General features: G+C 42.4%; 2 protein-coding genes across 2 annotated transcripts in view; one reads left to right on the forward strand and one right to left on the reverse strand.

The window, feature by feature from the left end:
- The first annotated feature begins 628 nt into the window (after positions 1-628).
- LOC135089281 (uncharacterized) overlaps positions 629-22500 on the forward strand; it is an 89836-nt gene continuing 67964 nt past the window's right edge. Inside the window, exon 1 of the mRNA XM_063984766.1 lies at positions 629-1103. Within this exon, the coding sequence (XP_063840836.1) occupies positions 1021-1103 (83 nt within the window). The 5' untranslated portion in view covers positions 629-1020. The remainder of the gene's footprint in view (positions 1104-22500) is intronic.
- Positions 7514-22500, reverse strand: part of LOC135089280 (uncharacterized) — a 19806-nt gene continuing 4819 nt past the window's right edge. Inside the window, exons 2-7 of the mRNA XM_063984763.1 lie at positions 17913-18026; positions 16389-16509; positions 14873-14958; positions 12657-12779; positions 11035-11136; positions 7514-10179 (exon numbers count right to left, since the gene is read on the reverse strand). Coding sequence (XP_063840833.1) covers positions 9952-10179; positions 11035-11136; positions 12657-12779; positions 14873-14958; positions 16389-16509; positions 17913-17972 — 720 coding nt within the window. The 5' untranslated portion in view covers positions 17973-18026 and the 3' untranslated portion in view covers positions 7514-9951. The remainder of the gene's footprint in view (positions 10180-11034; positions 11137-12656; positions 12780-14872; positions 14959-16388; positions 16510-17912; positions 18027-22500) is intronic.

The following is a 22500-nucleotide window of genomic DNA, read 5'->3' on the forward strand; positions in this document are numbered from 1 at the left end:
ACGAGTAGGAGATAAAAAAAAAAAAAATGATGGAAAGAGAGTTCATATTGTATTTTTTTTTTTTTTTTGTAGAGATAAGGCATAGAATCCTCCTAGTAATTAAATCCAGACAAGAGTCACTATGAGACGTAAGATATAACAGTTAAGAGTGTTGGTGATCGTGGTTGTGAAGTCGTAATGGTGGTGGTGGTGCTGGCTGGGTCTAATAATGTTTGTACTCTCTCTCTCTCTCTCTCTCTCTCTCTCTCTCTCTCTCTCTCTCTCTCTCTCTCTCTCTCTCTCTCTCTCTCTCTCTCTCTCTAAGTCAAAGCAATGCAATTAACCAGTTAATAAAAATTTACACAGTATGACGCAGATATGGTTTGTTGACACCCGTTTTCTTTCATACGCGGCTGGCGTTTTATTGTTAACATAAATTCTTAATTGCATCTTACTTAAATAAAATATTCGTTTAAATGGTAAGAATGTAATTATGGAAACGTTTTTTGAAGCAATAATATGCCGGGAAAGCGAGATAAGAAATCTGTATTCTTCAAAATTTAAAAGTCCCGCCATTCGTCATTTGTGTTGTTTTCCAGTGGGCGCTCCTGTCAGGCGGTGGCGGAGGACAGTATTTCAGTGACCGTGACGATATTGTGGTGTCTGGCGTGACTTGGTAGTGATACAATGACGCCTGAGTGTTTCCTAATGACTGTGACGAGGCTTGGCTATGCTAGTGACGGTGATACTGGCTTGGCGAGGCGATTATTGTGACGGGAACGAGTGGCGACCTGTTTTCTTCCTCCTGTCCCTCTGTTTCCTTCTCCTCTGCTTTTCCTGCGCCATCAATCATTCAGTCACTCAATCATTCACTCAGTCAGTCTATCATTCAATCAGTTAGTCAGTCAATCTCTCCTTGTCCTCTTTTCTTCACCCTCTTCTCCTCCTCCTCTCCACGCTCTCAATATCTACACGCCCTCAAGACCTACACAAGCCCTCCCTGTGTTGCCTCCCAGCCTCTAATGACACTGTGAAGAGTATATGTGCAGACTTTTTTTTTTTTTTTTGTTTATCTTCACAATATCGTCTGCGTCGCAAGGTCATCGCGCATCTGGCAGTGAGTGGTGAGTGTTGTATTGTGAGGGGCAGCTTTGTGTAGGCTTGACCTGACTGTTTGTTTTGTTTATTTTATGTATGTTATTTTTATTTATTTTATTTTTTTTTTTTATCTGTGAAAGTTTAAACTTAAATTGTTCCTGTAAACAACGCGTCTTTTCTTTCTTATTTTATTTATTTATTTTTTATTTAGTATGCTTTGGCACGAACTTTTTTTTTTTCCTTTCCTTTAATATCGATCCTTTTTTCATTAGTCAAACGCATAAACTTAACCCACTCCACAACTTCAAACGCGCCACACTTCTGATAAGTGTTAAATAGCTTAAAGCAATTAGGGAGTTGCAATAAACTGTTGAAGTGTTTGTATTGCTCATGGTGATAGATAATCTGTAGTCAGTGTTGTTTCCTACACATAGGCTGGCCCTCCTCTTATTATATTTTGATCTTATATGATTTTATTTATATGCTATTGCTCCTATCCTTAAAGTCTACTTGTACCTTATTTTCCTATTTATTGTCTGTTCGTGGCTTTATTTTGCTATGAGTGGCAGCGTATGGTAGCCCTGTGCACCTGGTCACTGCCTTGCCCGCTCGTGACTCGCGGCGCTACATGAAGCTACCAAAGTCAGTCTGTCAGGACCTGACAGTCTGGCTGACTGACTTGACGCTCGTTAGCTACCACTGTACTTAAGTGGTCAGTCTATACATTTGGTGGCAGCGGTGAGATACGATCCCTTAAAAGAGACTGGTTTGCTTGTTTCACCATATTACAACAAACATACGGTTGCCTTTTTCCTGCTTCAAGCTCCGTTGCGTTGGCTCAAGCTTGCCTTTGTTCTCCACGTCCTGTTCCTGATCCTGCCTGTCTTACGTGGTCACGGAAGCTGTGTTCACCAACTTCACAAGATATGCGTCGTGCCACTGAAGTTTTGTCTCCAGCCTCTCCTCGCCCATGTGCGCACGTGGCCCTACAGAACCTTTGTTTCGCGCCATCACACAAAAGCCCTTGCTTCTTTTTCTTTGACTTCTGCAGTCAGGCTGGCCTTTTTGCCTCCTGCTGCGGCGTTTCAACAGACCCGGTGAGTGCCTCCTGTTCCACTTAACGACTGGTTCCTGCCGTCTTCCTCCAGTGCCTGCTGCAGTGCGTACTACTACAAACCATGTCTGCACTGTTCCTGCTGTCATGTCATGAACTTCTGCAGCTTCACGTCGACGTCTGCAGCACTACGTCGTTTCTTCGTCGTCGCCTGCAAGACTTCAACACCTCGCGGTCTCCTTGTCCAGAACGTCCCTTGACATGCTTGTTCCTTTGGTCCTTTGTTGATGTCCTAAATTCATCGCCTCTGGACTCCTGTATTCCTGACTGTTGTTTGTTATTTTTAATCTAAAAGTGCACAGCCATCACCGCTTTTTGACCAGTGTCGTGTCTTATCACAGTTAACCTTATTATGAGTTATTATTTCTTTCATACCCAGGCTTAGATTGTATGCGCTTTTGTTTGTGTACATTGATTTATTTTGAATTTACCTAAGGATTGCTATATGTTGGACAAACCATATATTGTAATCCCCACACCAGTACAGCACACAACTCTCCAGGGACGTGCTAATGCTTCCCTCCAAACATCATCTCGGTAACTTGATGTGACTACAAGCCCCACCATCTTGTAGTCGAGGCGAATGACTGGTTGCAGGGGAAATCTGAGGAAAAAAAGTTGGGTTTTGGAAGAGAACACCAAGGTTAGGAAAGGATTAATGAGGCTGGGAAGCATCAGAAAGGATGGGAAGGGAACACTGAGGCTGGGGAGGGAACAGTGAAGCTGGAAAGGGAACAGTGAGGCTGGGGAGGGAACAGTAAGACTAGGGAGGAAACGGTGAGGCTGGGAAGGGAACAATGAGGCTGGGGAGGGAACAGTGAGGCTGGGGAGGGAACAATGAGCCTGGGGAGGAAACAGTAAGGCTAGGGAGGAAACGGTGAGGCTGGGAAGGGAACACTGAGGCGGGGGAGGAAACAGTGAGGCTGAAAAGGAAACATTGAGGCTGGGGAGGGAACAGTGAGGCTGGAAAGGGAACAGTGAGGCTGGGGAGGGAACAGTGAGGCTGGGGAGGGAACAGTAAGGCTAGGGAGGAAACGGTGAGGCTGGGAAGGGAACACTGAGGCTGGGGAGGAAACAGTGTGGCTGAAAAGGAAACATTGAGGCTGGGGAGGGAACAGTGAGGCTGGAAAGGGAACAGTAAGCCTTCTTATATTACATTCATATATTACTACTACTATTACTACCAGTCCTGCTGCCACGAGGCCAAACTCTGCGGCTAAGGATGTGTTAATTGGCGCGAACTAGCAAAGAAATGACCTTGTAATGCAGTCTGTGTTAAGCACCCAAGTGACGAAGCTCCTTGTATTAAGAGTTCGTTAGGAGTTAGTGTACGAGAGGAGAGAGAGAGAGAGAGAGAGAGAGAGAGAGAGAGAGAGAGAGAGAGAGAGAGAGAGAGAGAGAGAGAGAGAGAGAGAGATATTTGTGATGGTGGTATTAATGGTGATTATAATTGCGTTCGTTCAATTATAATGGCGGTGGTACTACTACTACTACTACTACTACTACTACTACTACTACTACTACTACTACTACTACTACTACTACTAATAATAATAATAATAATAATAATAATAACAAAGCAGCAATGATAATAATGAAATAATAATTCCACTATTATTATTATTATTATTATTATTATTATTATTATTATTATTGTTATTATTATTATTATTATTATCATTTGAAATTAATGTTACAATTTTACAATTAACTTAAAGTGAAGTAAAAATGATCCCTATAAAACCACTACATGCCCGTGTGTGTGTGTGTGTGTGTGTGTGTGTGTGTGTGTGTGTGTGTGTGTGTGTGTGTGTGTGTGTGTGTGTGTGTGTGTGTGTGTGTGTTTTTATAACCAAAACCAACCTTGATAATTTCTCTCTCTCTCTCTCTCTCTCTCTCTCTCTCTCTCTCTCTCTCTCTCTCTCTCTCTCTCTCTCTCTCTCTCTCTCTCTCTAAACTAAAATGTCTCCATTTCCTGTCAAAACCTCGTGTATGTGTGTGTGTGTGTGTGTGTGTGTGTGTGTGTGTGTGTGTTTGTTTGTTTGTTATTGTTTTATATGCATCCTCAGCTTTTTTTTCATTGTTATTATTATTATTTTTATTATTATTATTATTATTATTATTATTATTATTATTATTATTATTATCATTATTATTATTATTATAATTATATATTGAAGAATAATTGAAAGAGGAATTTGCTTATTTAATTAAAGAACAGAGGGAAGGGAACGAACATAAGAACATAAGAAATAAGGGAAGCTGCAAGAAGCGACCAGGCTTACACGTGGCAGTCCCTGTATGAAACACTCCTACCTATTTCCATCTGTTATCCCCATCCATACACTTGTCTAATCTTCTCTTAAAGCTCTCTAGTGTCCTGGCACTAACTACATGATTAATGAGTCCGTTCCACTCATCTACCACTCTATTTGAGAGGGAAAGGATGGACGGAAGGAATAATGGAAGAAAGAAGGAAAGGAAGATGGAGACAGGATGATAAAAGAAGGGTTTTGGACTCTCTCTCTCTCTCTCTCTCTCTCTCTCTCTCTCTCTCTCTCTCTCTCTCTCTCTCTCTCTCTCTCTCTCTCTCTCTCTCTCTCTCTCTCTCTCTCTCCTTTGTATTTCATGAGTCAGAATTAAGTTACGTTAATGTGAAAATGCGCCTTTATATGAAGTGACAGCTAGATAAGGCCAATGAGAGAGAGAGAGAGAGAGAGAGAGAGAGAGAGAGAGAGAGAGAGAGAGAGAGAGAGAGAGAGAGAGAGAGAGAGAGAGAGAGAATGTTTATTGCAAGAGGGAACAGTGGATGATTCTTCGCCTTCACTCACCACCATCACCACCACCACCACCACCATCACCACCACCACCACCACCACTACTGATAGCTGTGTGTGGGAGAATGGGATAAAATTGAGCAGGACTGTATCAAGTACCCCTTATTAGGAATGACGCGTTAAGGAAGCACGGCAGCCTCTTCAGGAATGTCTCTCTTACGCAATAGAGAGAGAGAGAGAGAGAGAGAAAAAAAAGACTTCATAGAAAACGTAGTATATTTCCAGAGACTAAAAAGAAAGAAAAAAAAATGACTAGGAATGAATGAATCTGAACTTCTGAGAATGAACTGATAATAATAGCGAGGTTGATTCACGAGCTTAAAAGAAAATGTAGCTTCCTTTCATCCGGTGACTAAAATATTTCGCCGCATGATGAATGAATGAATGAATGAGGAATTGCAACATCCTATGGGTCGTAACATTGATGAAATGCCAACACATCCGGACACTCGGGACGGTTATAGTAACACTGTGTTCCAAGAAAAGGACACTAACGCCTCCATCACAACCAAAGAGGCATATTCACTTTAGTTAAGTCTGTTTCATGGTTTTGCTCTCTCTCTCTCTCTCTCTCTCTCTCTCTCTCTCTCTCTCTCTCTCTCTCTCTCTCTCTCTCTCTCTCTCTATCATTGGGGCAAGTTTTGTTGAGTTTCTGTTGCTGTGTGGCATGAGAGCAGTTTTTTTTTTAGGTTTTTTTTTTTTTTAGGGGGTTATTAATTATCTACCAGACGAGAGATAAGTCTAGCTGGGATGGCATGGACTGGCAGCGAGCAGAGATGGGTGGAGAAGGTCGGGGAAGCCTCTACCTTTAACCCTTTCGCTCTCACTGCTTTCTTCCTTTCTTAACAATGAGAGCACAGTAAGGAAAGGTTTGAATGGTTACAGAAAGAAAATAAAAAGTGTAGGGGATTATTTATTCTTTTTCTGGCTACAAAATAATTTAAGTGGTTGTAGTATATGTGTCTAAAAGGCTGTAGATGGATATTTGTCTAGTATTGAAAGGGTTAAAAAGACACATTGGGAAGGGTGAAGGCCCCTTTTTCATGTCCTTCTCAAACGCTGTGGTCTTTTCGATTAGATTTAGGGTGCTGGGACGTGACTAGTAGTGTAGGTTAGGTACTGCTGTTGCTACGGTTGGTACACTTAAAATGACAATAACAATAACAACAGATACTACTACTACTACTACTACTACTATCACCTATCATTTATCACTACCACCTCTGCTACAACAACAGCAACTACTACTACTACTACTACTACTACTACTACTACTACAATCATCTCACTACCATCTCTATTACTGCTACAACAACAACAACAACTACTACTACTACTACTACTACTACTACTACTACTACTACTACTACTACTACTACTACTACTACTACTACTACTACTACTACCACCACCACGACACCCCTAAGAACCGGAATCAGGAAGGTAGGAGTAGGGACTAGCTACGGGTATTCTCAAAAAACCACGTGACGTCAGGCAGGAGGGGTGACGCAAGAGTCAGTCCCCGCCCTTACTTCCTGCCTCCCTGCCAGGCGTCTGTGTGTCGCCGAAAGAGGACGCCCTGATGATTGTCCTGATGCGACGTACTTAGGAAGAGGAGGAGGAGGAGGAGGAAGAGGAGGAGGAAGAGGGGGAGGAGGAGGAGGAGGAGGGGGAGGAGGAGGAAGGAAAGGTAGGAGAAAAGGTTTTGTACATTAGAGGTTATTATTTTTGGTATTATCTTCGCTTAGAGAGAGAGAGAGAGAGAGAGAGAGAGAGAGAGAGAGAGAGAGAGAGAGAGAGAGATGACCTTGCATTCCCCCCACGTGACTTTTCACAACCACCATCACCTTCACTTCCATTATTTTCATCTCCTCCTCCTCCTCCTCCTCCTCCTTCTCCACGTGTACCTCACATTCTTGCCCTTGCGTGATGTCATTTCCCCTTTGACCCTTGAGGTGATTCATCTTTGACCACGAACAAGCACGTGTATAGAAACATGAAGAAGAAACAAAAGAAGAAAAGAAGAAAAAAAAAGAACTGGTTAAGAATTGAAAACATGTAAATAAGTTGTTTTCTAGTTATTTGTTTGCTTTACTCTTGTTTTTGTTTATATAATTTTGTTTATTTGATACTTGACAAGAACTAGAGTAAATTGTTTTGGAAATGGAACAGGAAGTGCTGACGAGGAGGAGTAAGTGAATGAATGAATGAAAAAGAAGGAAAGAGGAAGAGAAATGAAACTCGTGGTGGACTCAGATGATTGTTGTTGTTGTTGTTGTTGTTGTTGTTGATAATGACAGTGCTTACTTAACCTTGGGGTGTGAAAAGAAAGTGCTGCTATTTTTTCTTACCTGACATTGTACTTAGGTGTGTGTGTGTGTGTGTGTGTGTGTGTGTGTGTGTGTGTGTGTGTGTGTGTGTGAACCGTGTATCCACATAGACATGCGCACTTTTCAATATTCAGTAAGGTAAAGAATAGATGATATATTATTTAATCATTTTTTATTACATCACATTAGATTTGTATAAACTCTTACGAGACTCAGTATATTTCAAGACACACATAATGGTACTCGTATATAAAAAGACATTATAAATTAATATAAACACACACACTTACATACACATGCATACGTACAAGTTAGCGTAGTGCCCCCAGGGAAGAGAGAAGGTCACCTCGTTTTCTGTTATTAAAATTACAGAGGGGAGACTGTACATAGGTGAGTGAGCAATGGTATATACAGTTAAGGGCGCGCCATCTCTTAGCACCGAGCATTCTCACAAGGGAAAGATACTTCACTTCTCTTCTCCTCCACACCTCGCCATTATAAGTTACGTGTGTTTTGTTACAGCAGAGATGAGTGAGTGGTGTTTGTCTTTGTGGTTAGCTTAGGTTAGGTTTGGTTAGGTTTCCTTGAATTCAAGTAGGCACAGTTGGTGAAAGAGAGAGAAAGAACTTAATTTGTTAGCATAAATTCACCAAATGTTTAGTCTTGTACACTACTGGCCTCTCTCTCTCTCTCTCTCTCTCTCTCTCTCTCTCTCTCTCTCTCTCTCTCTCTGCTAAACACTTTTTATGTATCCTTTGTATTTTTTCCTTTTCCTATACTTATAAAAATATATATACATATTTAATGCGTCTCGTCTTTCATAAGAAAACGATACAAAATCCTGTAATCCTCCGAGCTTTGGTTAACCTTTAGTGAATCAGGTAAGGGACGGGCAGGTGAGGGCCTCGGGGCAGCCACTCACCTGCCGGGCTTGTACTTAACAATACATCCTATACAACACTGCCTTAGTTCATGGTAGAATTTTGAAAGAAGCTAAGAGGGATGTCGATTCTGATAGGTTAGTGTGTGTGTGTGTGTGTGTGTGTGTGTGTGTGTGTGTGTGTGTGTGTTAAGTACGGTGTTGATCTTGAAGAATTTGAGATAACTGACCGAACCTTGCATGCAATTTTCCTTGTTACCTTCAATGCCACACACGTAAGAACCCACCGGCAGCGAAATCACGGCGCTACTGACCTACTAAGTTTTGCCGAGACAGGGACGAGTGACTGGGAGAGAGCGCCAGTCACGTGACGAATGGCAAGCCAGCTATTAATTATTTACCTCTGCATTTTCCTCCCTTTTTCCGCGTTGCCAGCAAAACAAACACTAGCGGAGGTAAAATTTTTAAAACTCAGACCACCAGCTGACTGACTCTCCCCGCAACACTGAGAGCGCAACACAAGAACACATGATGAGAAGACTCGTATTTTTAAACATTTCAGCCTCTCATTACTACTGTTTTCTAAGGACACGGAGATCATTACTTGAATTTTCAGAGTCATTTTTTTTTTTCAAGAATAGCAGAATATTTTTAAACTACCATGAACATCCTCTTGAAGACACCAATAGCTTCCACTAGAGACTCTTCAAGATCGTTTGAAAATGGGGTTCGTAAAGTATCACCCGCTAAACTAAAACATCTCTTTGTCACTCCCGAGAGCTAGAAAGTAGGAGGTGACACTAGTACAACCTTCCAGCCACGCCGTCCCTTGCCTTCCATACCTGAGAGCGAGGGAGGCGTGGGGAGTAAACAGAGACACACAAATTAAAACTAGTCACATGGGCAGTTGATGGCTACAGCAAACCCTAAAACAGAGGAAGACTTGGGCCTGTTTATTTAGAAGGCTTTGTGTCCTGATTGAAGGTTACTGTGTGAGAGGGAACTTGTATGAAGACAGTAAAGGAAGGATGAGGAGGAAGAAAACTAATGTGTGTAGATGCTGTGAGTTGCTGTGATCTCCTCTTCTTTCACATGTGTAGAGAGGAGAAAAAGGAAAAAGGAAATGCGGTGTATATGAATGAATGAATGAATGGGTGGGTGGATGTATAAATGAGTGAATGAATGAGTGAATGAATAAAGCCTTCTTGAGAGTTTTTCTTCTTTTACACGAGTGGAAAAGAGAAGACGAGGAAGAATGTGATGTTTATGAGTCGGTGAGTGAATGAAGGGTTCTGGTGAGTGCCTGTCACTATACACTTTCACTTCTATCTTTGGTAGTGGCACTGAAGCGGTCACTCGTCTTTCTCCCCTTCATTCTTCTCACGTAAGAAAAATAAAATAAAATAAAATAAAATACACAGAAAAAAAAAAAGAGAAGAGAGAAACATATGGCATAGATTAACTAATTTAGCAAACTCCTTGTCGCGTGATAGACAACAACATCTCATTAGCCATCAGAAGAGGAGACAGAGAAACAAAAAAAATAGACAGTATGAATGATAAAAAAAAAAAAAAAAACTCCTCTTCTCATACTAAACAGACATTCCCTTAGCACAAACCATCAAAAGAGGGGGACAGAACAAATATAATCCCCCACAAGAAAAAAAAAAAAGATTATTTGAATGATAAATTAAAACATCTAAGAGTGTCTCCTTAAACTTCAGTGGGTTGGTGTTTGAGTGTCTCGGACTTATCAATACTCGTAGAGGACGTCTGCAGGGGGAGCTTGTTGGTGCTGTCAGCGAGGGCCTGGTTCAAGTAGGAGGTGCTGTCATCGTAACTGTCCAGGGGCGGGGCAGTGGGGTTGCCATTCCTGAACCTGGGGCTGCGTGGGTGGAGGTTGCGGAGGCTACGGCGTCTCTCCCTGCGCTTACGAGCCACCTGAAGCAGGGGCAGAAGGAGGGGGTGGTTAGACTGTGACTAGATTGTTGGGGTATCTGAAAAAGGGAAGAGGAGGAGGAGGAGGAGGAGGAGGAGGAGGAGGAGGAGGTTTAGAGAAAAGGTTATAAGGTTCCTGGACTACTGAAGAAGGGAGGAGGAGGAATAGGAGGAGAAGGAGGTGCTTGGAGAGAGGACGACAAGATCCATTTAATATTTGAAGAAGGGAAAGGAGGAGGAAGAGGAGTTGAAGAAGATGCAGTTAGAGAGAGAGAGAGAGTGACAAGATTCCTAGGTTACTGAAGAAGGAAAAAGAGGAAGAAGAGGAGGCTAGAGAGAGGCTGACAAGTTTCCTGTTATATCTGATGAAGAGAGAGAAAGAAGAGGTGGTGGTGGTAATAGTGGTGGTGGTGGTTGGAGAGGGGGGCATAAACGAACACAATGGAGGAGCAAAATAGACCAGTTAGCCTTTACAAGACTTTGTGATAAACGAGGAAGAGGAGGAGGAGAAGGAAGAGGAAGATAAAGAGGAGTAATTTATTCATAACAAATGTAAGGATAAAGCCGTGACTGAGGATGGAGGAGGAGGAGGAGGAGGAGGAGGAGGAGGAGGAGGAGGAGGAGGAGGAGGAGGAGGAGGAGGAAGCAGTCTGTTAAGTATGACGATAAAGAAAACTATGAGAGAGAGAGAGAGAGAGAGAGAGAGAGAGAGAGAGAGAGAGAGAGAGAGAGAGAGAGAGAGAGAGAGAGAGAGAGAGAGAGAGAGAGAGAGAATACCACCACCACCACCACTAACAACAACAACAACAACAACAACAACAACAATAACAATAACAAACAAACAGCGCCAGTACTCACCACGTAGCAGAAGACGGTGGTGATGACGCAGAAGGCGAGGGTGATGGCGAGCTGCCCTATGGTGAGGCCAATGTTCACCCACAGGAAGAGCTTCAAGAAATCCTGAAGGAGGCAACGAAGGAAGAAAACTTGAATTATTACGATTATAAACACAGGCAGGTTTTTTTATAGCTTTTGAGTCCTATGCCAGAGAGAGAGAGAGAGAGAGAGAGAGAGAGAGAGAGAGAGAGAGAGAGAGAGAGAGAGAGAGAGAGAGAGAGAATTGAATATTTTCCCTCACTCAAGGATGTCACGTTGCAAAAAGTAACGAAAATAAAAACACATCTAAAAAAAATCATTCTATCATTTTCATTTCCAGTGCTAGAAATTTCATATCATTACGTGAGTTAGGTCAACCTCGAGAGAGAGAGAGAGAGAGAGAGAGAGAGAGAGAGAGAGAGAGAGAGAGAGAGAGAGAGAGAGAGAGAGAGAGAGAGAGAGAAAGAGTGTGTGTGTGTGTGTGTGTGTGTGTGTGTGTGTGTGTGTGTGTGTGTGTGTGTGTGTGTGTGTGTGTGTGTGTGTGTGTGTGTGTGTGTGTGTGTGTAAGTAAATATCACATAACTCGTAGTAAATCTTATGAAGGCAAATTTGTATTATGTCCGGTGAGTGTGGGAGAGTTGAGGTGAGGCTTTGAGAGGAGGAAGGTGGGGGGGGGAGAAGAGTTAGAGCGAGGCCTTGAGTGTCTTTGTGTGGAGGATGGAAGTGGAAGAGGAGGAAAAGGAGGAGGAGGAGGAGAGAGATAATAGTAATGACAGTGGTAGTAATTGTTGTTGGAGGAGAGAAGTAGTAATAGTAGAAGAAGAAGGAAGAGGAACGATTAGTGGTAGGAAGAGGAAAGAAGTACAAAGAGAATTTAAATAAACACTAAAAAAAAAAGTGAAAAATGCGCATCTTTATATATTTGTATGCGTGTGTGTGTGTTATGTTAAACGCGGGAGGGTAAAGGGAAGTATAGGAAGGAGGATCGAGGGGAAGACAGAGAGTGGGATGGAGGAGAAGAACTGCTGTAGCGCTGGCGAAGGAGGGATGCGAGTCACAAGGGAAGATTTAAGGGACAGAAACAACAGGAGACTCGCTCAGTACACGGCGCCAACATTCACTCTAGAGAAACAGCGAAAGAGGGAAAAAAAGAAAAAAGAAACGAAGGGAAAGAAGAAAGGAAGAAGTATTAACCCTTTGATTCCTATTTGACATGTTTCCTTAATTGTTAACCACTCTAAGACACTTTTCTTGTTTGTACCTCCAGATTTGGAAAAGGCTAGAATTTGCAAAATCTACTCTTTTTTTTTTTTTTTCTTTTCTTGTAAATGGTTAACCCTTTTACTGTTATTTGACGTATATTTCCTTAATCACTGATAATTCTAAGGCCTCTTTTCTTGTCCTGCAGTCACTTTCAAACGTTATACTACCCAGAAATTGCAAAATCTATCCTTTCTAGCCTCTTTTTTTCTTGTAAATGCTTAAAAACACTCCATGCATTGCTTTTAGTGCTGTGAATTGTATGAGAACATAAGGGAAGCTGCAAGAAGCCATCAGGCCTATACGTGGCAGTCCCTATAAAATAAAAAATAGTTTGTGCTTACCTCGTTCTCCTTGGGGAGATGAAGGGTGTCCATGCGCACCATCCACTTGCTGATGTAGTACACGTTCACTCCCATTACGGTGACGGCCTTGAAGATCCACATCCAGGACAGGCAGGACAGATGCTGCACGGGGTGAGGAGATTAGCAATTAGATGTGGATAGAGACACTATTAGGCGAGGACATGGAAGAATAGCTATCAGATGTAGTTAGACACAATAGTTAGGTTAGTTGAACTTAAGACAGTGAAAAATAGTTATTAAATGTGGATAGAGACACTAGTTAGGTTAGGTTAGGTTAGAAAAGCTATTAGATATGGTTTAGACATGAGCTAGGTTAGGTTAAGTTAGGACAGGGAAGAGTAGCCTTCAGGTATGGTGACAAACATTAGTTAGGTTAGGTTAGGGCAAGGAAAAAAACTATTAGATATGGATAGAAACTCGTCAACTGATTAAGAAATAGCCGCAACAGTTAGGCTAAATACTGTATTGGGGAGAATAAACAAGAGAGAGAGAGAGAGAGAGAGAGAGAGAGAGAGAGAGAGAGAGAGAGAGAGAGAGAGAGAGAGAGAGAGAGAGAGAGAGAGAGAGTTAAATATAAGCAAATATATAACACCTTAGGAAATAAATAAAAGAAAAAAATATACATAAACCAGTTAACGTGACACACATATGAGAAAGAGGAAGAAGAGGAGGAGGAGGAGGAGGAGGAGGAGGAGGAGGAGGAGGAGGAGAGAGTGGAGAGGGAGTGAGGCGTTGAGATAATTGGCCAGCTAGCAAATCACAGATAACAAGTAACAGGGAGTATTTAATTGGAGGCGTCACGTGTCCTGAATACCTCAAAGCAATGCAAAGGTGGCGTCAGTCAGTGAGGTAACAACTTGCACCACCTGCCTTGAATCACCTGGCTAAGTGGAGCGAGCGAGAGAGAGAGAGAGAGAGAGAGAGAGAGAGAGAGAGAGAGAGAGAGAGAGAGAGAGAGAGAGAGAGAGAGAGAGAGAGGGAGAGAGAGGGAGATGGAGCCCTTTCTACTTGAGCTTGGCCTAATAAGAGATAGAAAAGAGGAAAGGGAAGGATAATCAGTCTCGCCTCAGCCACTTGCAGCGGAACACGAAAGTAAATAGAATCGTAAAAAGATGAGCAGCGAGAGAGAGAGAGAGAGAGAGAGAGAGAGAGAGAGAGAGAGAGAGAGAGAGAGAGAGAGAGAGAGAGAGAGAGAGAGAGAGAGAGAGAGAGAGAGAGAGAGAGAGACCCACCCACCCATCTACTCACCTCCCCTCTAAATTTATCAAGACACCAACAACAAATGAACAACACCACTTAACAACATGGCAGATAATGTTAATGATAATATTCACAAGCCCACCACCTTCCCAGCCTCTCCTTGTTCGGGATCAAAGTGCAGACGACCTAACCTAACTCCCCTCAAACTACTGCTTCCCGTCATTAGATCCGGGTTGGCTTAAAAACACAGGGGGAAACAGAACAGCACCCCACTCCTTCCCCTGTGGTACTCCCCCCAAGACCCCTCCAAGCCCCTTCCCCCGCAGCATCCTCTGGGTTATGAAGGCAATGATGTGAATGTCTGTTATTGAGTTTTTTTTAGATATTTTTTTTTATATATATGATGAAACACTTTTTTTTTTTTTTTCTGGGGGAGGAGGAAGTGTGGGATGCTGGAGGAGGAGGAGGAGGAGGAGGAGGAGGAGGAGGAGGAGGAGGAGGAGTAAGACAAGTATAATTTTCATCATCACCTTTATCCCCTACGATTCTTTTGTTTACGGATTAGGATAACAAGAATAAGAGCAGTGTATGTATGTATGTATGTATGTATGTATGTATGTATGTATGTATGTATTACTAGGCAAAATCAGTGAAACGAATAGAGAGAAGAGCACGTACCGCAAGTGTTTTTATCAGCTTATTATTGTTATTTTCTTAGATCAGGATAAGAAGAGTGAGAGTCGTATGTGTATGTATGTATGTTTGTATGTATGTATGTATGTATGTATGTATGTATGTATGCCTCTTATGTTCATTTAGATTACCTATACAAGTAGTAATATTTTATTCCAACACACCTAAATACAATGCTAGTTTTTTTGTGATGAACCAACACCATCACCACCCTTGACACTTTAATATCGTACCTTTGTGTTCATAGTTGTGTATTTTGCAGAGACCAATAAAATAATACAAACGAATATGTGTGTACTCACCTTTACGAGGGCAATGATGTATATGATGGAAAACAGGAGAGTGACAGTGGCCTCCCCGAAGCCGTAGTAAGTCCTCCACTCAAACACTGCAGGGAGGAAACGCAAATAGGTCTCATTACAGCAACTTAACTGCGATGACTCTTAAGTGGAAGTCGTAATGAAATAGATTCCACGAACAAGGACGCGGTGAAGGAAGCGAGACATACGTTGTAATGAAGTAACAGGCGAAGTTAGTGAAATATAAATTTGTATAATGGGAAGACAAGCAATAGAAGTAATGTGAAGGAAATATGAATGGTGAAAGTTGAGTATTATGAAGCTAATTAACGAACAAGGATGCGTAAATGGATTGATGAGATGTTAGATGGGCAGTAATGGGTAAAATTGTGGAAGTAGAGATCTTAAAAATGTAATCAGAAGCAGAAAAAAAATGACAAGGGAAAGGGTGAAGATTGAAAAACAACACACAACACACAGGAAGAGAAGAAATGAGCAGAGAAAGAGAAGATAGTGATGAATATATTTATTTGAAGGAGTAGGTATGATGCTAAGAGAAGAAATAGAGATAAAAAATTAAGAAAATAAAAGTGATAAAAAGTAAAATGCATTGAGAATAATTGAAGAATATGGACAAAGTAAAGAATTGGTGAAAGGAAGTGAGATAACATTAATAATCATGATAAAAAAGACACAAAAATAACACGAAATATGAACAAGAAAGGGAAAGACAGAATAAAGAAAACACGAGAAGGACGAGGACATGAAGTAGTGAGAAAATGAAAATTAAAAGAACAGTTAATAAAAAAAAAAGGAAACATCTTGTAAAAATAACTAATTTAAAAACACGTTATCAAATCAACACTATTTTTCCTCTGTACTGAACACACACACACACACACACACACACACACACACACACACACACACACACACACACACACACACACACACACACACACACACACACACACACAAGAGACTTAGACACACAGACAGACAGACAGACAAAACAAGAATCTAGCTGGGCATTTAGTTCAAGCACACATCTGAGCGAAAGAAAGTTGCAAAAGAACTAAAAAAGAAAAAAAGTCACTCATCACACTCAGTACTCCAAGTAAAATATAAGAAAAATTAATCTAAAGAGAGAAAAAGCAATATAATAGAGAGAGAGAGAGAGAGAGAGAGAGAGAGAGAGAGAGAGAGAGAGAGAGAGAGAGAGAGAGAGAGAGAGAGAGAGAGAGAGAGAGAGGGAATTTTATGGCCACTCAACAGTCAAAGGGGTCAGAGAGAGAGAGAGAGAGAGAGAGAGAGAGAGAGAGAGAGAGAGAGAGAGAGAGAGAGAGAGAGAGAGAGAGAGAGAGAGAGAGAGAAAACAGATAGACAAACAGACAGACAAACAGATAGACAAACAAAACAGATAAACAGACAAACAGAGACACAAAGACGGAAACAAGGTGACACACAAACAAACTTAAAATACCACAACCTAATCTAACCTAACCCTTTCAACACTTACATTGCTCGTAGAAGTATTTCTCATCGTAGCACTTCTGTATCGTTGTACTCTGAGAGCAAAGGAAGAAGAAGTAGGAGAAGAACCTGTAGCCGTAGAAGCCCAGCGTTGTCAACCCGTGCAGCTGTAAGGGAGAGAGAGAGAGAGGGAGGGAGTTAGTCAGTCAGTTAGTCCGGAATTAATGGAGGGAATGGAGAGTTTGTGGAGAGGTGAAGAGGAGGAGGAGGAGGAGGAGGAGAAAGAGGAGGAGAAGGAGGAAGAGGAGGAGGTGGTGATAAGACTTGAGAAGAATAATGAGAAAGGAGTTATTATGAATGTAAAGGAAGGAGAGAGAGAGAGAGAGAGAGAGAGAGAGAGAGAGAGAGAGAGAGAGAGAGAGAGAGAGAGAGAGAGAGAGAGAGAGAGGGAGGATAATGAGTAATTTGACCATAGGGGAAGGTAGGGGTGATGAGAGTGAGAGAGAGAGAGAGAGAGAGAGAGAGAGAGAGAGAGAGAGAGAGAGAGAGAGAGAGAGAGTTAGGAATAGAAAGAATTAAGGAGCACACAAAGGAACACAAAGAAATAACAAACACCAAACCACATATTCTACGAGACTATGCAAAAAAAAAAAACAAACAAACAAACGAACATACAACTTAATCCTAACCTAAGAAACAGGATCATTAATTTCAGTAAAGGGTGTGAGATCCTTGCCTTGGGGTAGAGCAGGGAGCGGCATTACTGTGGGAGGCTTGGGGGTGATAATAGGAGGGAAACATGCGAGGGAGATGAGTTAGGGGGTGAGGGGATGATGGGGTATGAGGGCAAAGGGCAATGGGGCAGGAGATCATGGGGGTAGTGGGTTCAAGGACTGTGAGAAGACTGTTTACTTATTTAATTAATTTATAAATAAGGGAATAAGTGAAGTCATACGCATTAGTAAACTCGTATGTGAATCTTTTTAGCTGTGTGGCAATGTAAGCTGTCAATAATGCACGTGAAAGGTCTATTAGTTATTTGGCCCAATTAATTAATACCCCACATTATATATTCATTACAAGACAATAGCAAACTTCATCTGACACTAACAATAAGGTCACTGTGAGGGAGAGATGGTGGAAGGAAGGGAGGCTTGTGAGAGAGCATGACTGTGGGGGAAGCTTTTAATGTGCTGTTGATTCAAATGATTTAACTAGTAACGTTTTAGTCTGTTTTAAATCCTCTGACTGCAATGATCTCTTCGCGCTGTGTTGTTACTTAGTGATGGTATCCTGTGGGAACCGTAATTGCTGTTCTTGATCCAATAAAAGAAAGAGAGGAGTGTTTTTTTTTTTTTTTAATTATTTGGTGGCGTCAAGAATTTTTTTTTATATTACATAGTCTGGATTGCACGAGAAAGAACTTATAGATTATTTTTACCAGAAACCTTGATCTTGTCTCTCATAACAAGCAATTGCCCACGTCTTTCACCTCGTACTGAACATGGGCACCTAACACCTAATATCTTAAATTAACAACATAACATCAAAACTTCATGAAATTACTTACAATATCAATAACTGCCAGAACAATCCCGCAGGCTATTACTGTCCGTAGGGCACACGCCATGCTGTCTGGCCTTTGGTGATGCTGCTGCTGCTGCTGCTGCTGCTGTCCGACACACTGTAAAGAAGCACAACATACCATAAATATTAAAGGAAAAAAAAAGATGCAGTAAAACACATATGAAAAATCAGAGGTGTGTGTGTGTGTGTGTGTGTGTGTGTGTTTATATGTGGCGAAGGAAATAAGTTTTTTCTTATTTTTTCTTCTTTTGGTGTGTGTGTGTGTGTGTGTGTGTGTGTGTGTGTGTGTGTGTGTGTGTGTGTGTGTGTGTGTGTGTGTGTGTGTGTGTGTGTGTGTGTGTGTGTGTGTGTGTGTGTGTGTGTGTGTGTGTGTGTGTGTGTGTGTCCGTTCCATTTCAGGTAATAAGTTAAGGAGCATTGTTGAGAGAGAGAGAGAGAGAGAGAGAGAGAGAGAGAGAGAGAGAGAGAGAGAGAGAGAGAGAGAGAGAGAGAGAGAGAGAGAGAGAGAGAGATTAGCATCACTTGAGGTACTAACGCTTTAAATATAAACAACCACTTGACGGAAGAATAAAAAGAGGAGGAGGAGGAGGAGGAGGAGGAGGAGGAGGAGGAGGAGGAGGAGGAGGAGGAGGAGGAGGAGGAGAATAGCGTAAAGTCACTCGCTCAGAGCCAATTCTACAGGACGTCTCCGGGTGGCGTTTTAATAGGAAAAGGAGGAAAAAGAGGAAAAAAGAAGGAAGAGGAAAGAGGAAAATCATAATCTATCAACACCACCTGCGGGAATACTGGCGGGAAAAAAAAGAAGGAATGAGAGAAGAGGAAAAAAAAAAAGTGGGAGAGGAAAGAGGGGAAGGAAAAAAAGGCGAGTGTTTCTTAAGTGTGGCGTTAGATTTTGCGGTATCGTGGTTAATGTGAGGCTTAGTGTTGCGTGGTGTTACTGTGGCGGCGGCATCAGTGTGGCGGAAAATATCACCGCTTAAAGAAGAGGAAACAAACGCAAGGGAACACAAAGGAAGAACAGAGAAGTATAAAAAAGTAAATAAATTGAATAATAGATAAAAAAAAAACTACACATTGGGAAGAACAAACCTAAAGGAACACAAAGGAAGGACAAATAAGTAAAAAAGAAAAGCTACAGAAAAGGAAGAACAAATTGAGAAGTAAAGAAAACATAAAAGAACACAAAAAAAAATCAAATAAGTAAAGGAACACAAAGGAACACCGAAAAAGAACAAATAAATAAAGGACCATAAAGAAACACAAATGAAGAATAAACTGAAGTAAAGGAACATAAATGAACACAAAAAAGGAACAAACAGGAGCCGCATCAGAGAGAGAGAGAGAGAGAGAGAGAGAGAGAGAGAGAGAGAGAGAGAGAGAGAGAGAGAGAGAGAATTACCACACTTGATAAACCCAATAACCTTCACTAGAGTTTGCTAAAATAGTGACAAACAAAACGGCAAAATACTTAGAAATACAAAACCACCCCATGATTGAAAAAATATATAACAAGGATCAACATTAATAGCAAAAAAAAAAAAAAAGAAGTTAAAAGAGCCTGAGATCTTCGTGTCCCTTGAAATCTTTCCTAATTAGAGAACAAAGCGACTCAGACACGGGGCCAGGAGAGTAAAAATACGTTGCAGTGGGGAATTCTTATAAAGCCTTGCTGGAACAATGATAATAATGAGCTGAAATGAGGAAGTGGCACGGACGGAGCTTCCTTTCTACGCGGCAAACAAAAGACAGAAATAAGACCCTGGCCCAGAGAGAGAGAGAGAGAGAGAGAGAGAGAGAGAGAGAGAGAGAGAGAGAGAGAGAGAGAGAGAGAGAGAGAGAGAGAATACAGGGGCTCTGAAGGTCTAGGTTATCTTGTAGAGCCAGAGAGGCACAACATAAGAGACAGTAATAATTAACACGTGACCAAAACAAAAGAACAACAACAACACGCTTCTATGCACCATCACAACACTGCCACAGGACCAACACGTGTGCTGCTGTTGCTTGTCCTTCCTTGGTGTTCCTTTGTGTACCTCCGGGGGGGTCTACAGTGGCGGCAGCGGGTCAAGGAGAGACGCACTGTTCCTAAACACGCCGACAAGCAAGTGAAAGCAAGGTGTCTCATGTAGTGATGTACTTATATACTGGTGTCTCTGTTCTGCGCAGGCGTGAAGGGCAGATGCGGATATACGGGTCGAATGAAGGTTCCTTAGTGTGTGCAAGAGTCATTATCTTTAGTGGAGTAATGTACTGCTTTCATAATGCATTCGTTCGCATTGTGCTTAGTGTTTTCTTTGAATAGATAGATAGAGAGATGGATAGATGGATTGGTAAGTGGTGGTGGTGGTGGTGGTGGTCGTGGTGGTGGTGGTGGTGTACGTAACAAGTGACGTAAACAAAATCCCCATGGTTGGTAATGAGGATGGAACGAAACATTACGGATTCACACTTGATAAAGAAAAGTTTTAAAAAGAAAGTAAAGTCAATCTCTACCTTACGTCTTCACCGCAGACGCCCACGCCGGGGATAAAACCAGCACCAGTAAACGCGGAATGAGGAACAACACACGCAAACCACGGCACCTGCAGATATCCCCGCTCCGGTGGTGAGAACTAAACAATACACTGAACTGAGAGGCAAGAACGGGAAAATCGAGTGGTGGAGGGAGAAGCGAAGCGCACACCTCAGCAGACCGTGATGGAGGCGGCGGCGGTGGTGGCGGCGGTGATGGTGGTGATGCGGTGGCGTAGAAAGGAATGCGTGAGACAGCCGTAGTTACACAGATGCAGGGAGTGACAAAGAGCGAAGGCCACTGAGGTTCCCAAAGGTACAATTGCGTAAAGGAAGAGCTAAGTAGTCCGTATTCTTTGCGTTGGGGGTCTTATGGTCTACTTTTAACATAAGCTCGTAAATTTATCAGAGCTGTTTTCGTGACTGCATTGGTTTAAGCCCTGCGCCATCAACGTGGGCGTCCTATGGTCTTTTACATTTAGAAGACTCCAGATTGAAAGTAACACGGATTTCTAAAGGTGTTTTCATGATTCCACTGGTAATTTCAAGTGGATTCTGCGCCGTCGTTGTGGAAGAAGTGCATGGGAACCTGACCTTTGACCTTTGAAATACCAGAACTTGAAAGAACACCAGCCAAGGAATGACAGAAGAAAAGAATAACTGAACACACGCACCAAACCAAATCTTGACGTTACTTAAGAAAAAAAAAAAACATCGATTACTAAAAATAATTAAACAATCAGAAGGAAGAAGTAGTGATGTCTATTGAAACGATGGTAACAATGATGGTGATGGTTTTAGAGGCAAGAGGTGGAGTGAGTGAACAAGGGAGGAAGGAAGGAAGGAAGGGAGGAAGGGTGGGAATGGGAGGATGAGGGAGGATATGAGTAGAGGGTGAGGAACGTGATGCGAGAGCGAATGTTGTAAGCAGGCAGGAACTCAATAATAAGGGACAGGTGGAGGTGTACGTATGTGTGTAAAAACAGATAAGAGGGGAGGGAGGAGAGAGGAAAGAAAGAGGAAGGGAGAAAGAGAAAGTGAGGGAGACTGTAGTTGTAGATGTGTAGTGCGAGAGAGAGAGAGAGAGAGAGAGAGAGAGAGAGAGAGAGAGAGAGAGAGAGAGAGAGAGAGAGAGAATCAGCCAGCCTGAGAGACAGAGAGGCAGACAGATGGATATGGCGCGTGCAGAGGTAGGCAGAGAGAGAGAGAGAGAGAGAGAGAGAGAGAGAGAGAGAGAGAGAGAGAGAGAGAGAGAGAGAGAGGAAGCACGGTTGGGTAATGACTTAGAATCGCGCTCAAGTCTCTGCCATATTGTCGAGGCCGCGCCCAAACGGTACTGAGAGAGAGAGAGAGAGAGAGAGAGAGAGAGAGAGAGAGAGAGAGAGAGAGAGAGAGAGAGAGAGAGAGAGAGAGAGAGAGAGAGTACCCAACGTCCCTTATTACCTAGAAAACATATATTTTCTGACACGCCTTGACTGTCCCTCATTCAAGGCTCGTGAGGGCCAATAGGTATGCTGCTGTTTGTTCTTCCTTTGCGTGTTCCTTTGTGTGACTGACGAAGGAGGAGGACTAGGAGGAGGTGGGTGGGGGGGAAGGAAGGAAAAGAAGAAAGAATGAAGTGATAGACTTCCGAGAAACCTTTACCATAGTCTCTCTCTCTCTCTCTCTCTCTCTCTCTCTCTCTCTCTCTCTCTCTCTCTCTCTCTCTCTCTCTCTCTCTCTCTCTCTCTCTCTCTCTCTCTCTGGACACTCCAAGTTAAGGACAAACAACACCTTAGGAATTTCTCTCTTTCGGTGAGTTTCATGTACAAAAAACACGGGCGTCACTTCGTCCTGTAGTCTCCATTGTGTGAAACTTTAGAGACTCCGAGACGAGAGCGAGCGCGTGAGAAGGTCTTGTGGTTGCCAAGGTTACGACCAAAGGGGAGAGGGGGAGAAGGATTGTTTGGGTGGGGAACAGGAGGAGGAGGAAGAAGAGGAGGAGTAGGAGGGGAAGTGAAATTATCCAGCTATAAAGAAATGGAGGGATTGTTTAGGTATCGAAGGAGGAGGAAGAGGAG

This window comes from Scylla paramamosain, chromosome 32 (genome assembly GCF_035594125.1).
Source record: "Scylla paramamosain isolate STU-SP2022 chromosome 32, ASM3559412v1, whole genome shotgun sequence".
NCBI classification, from domain to species: domain Eukaryota; kingdom Metazoa; phylum Arthropoda; class Malacostraca; order Decapoda; family Portunidae; genus Scylla; species Scylla paramamosain.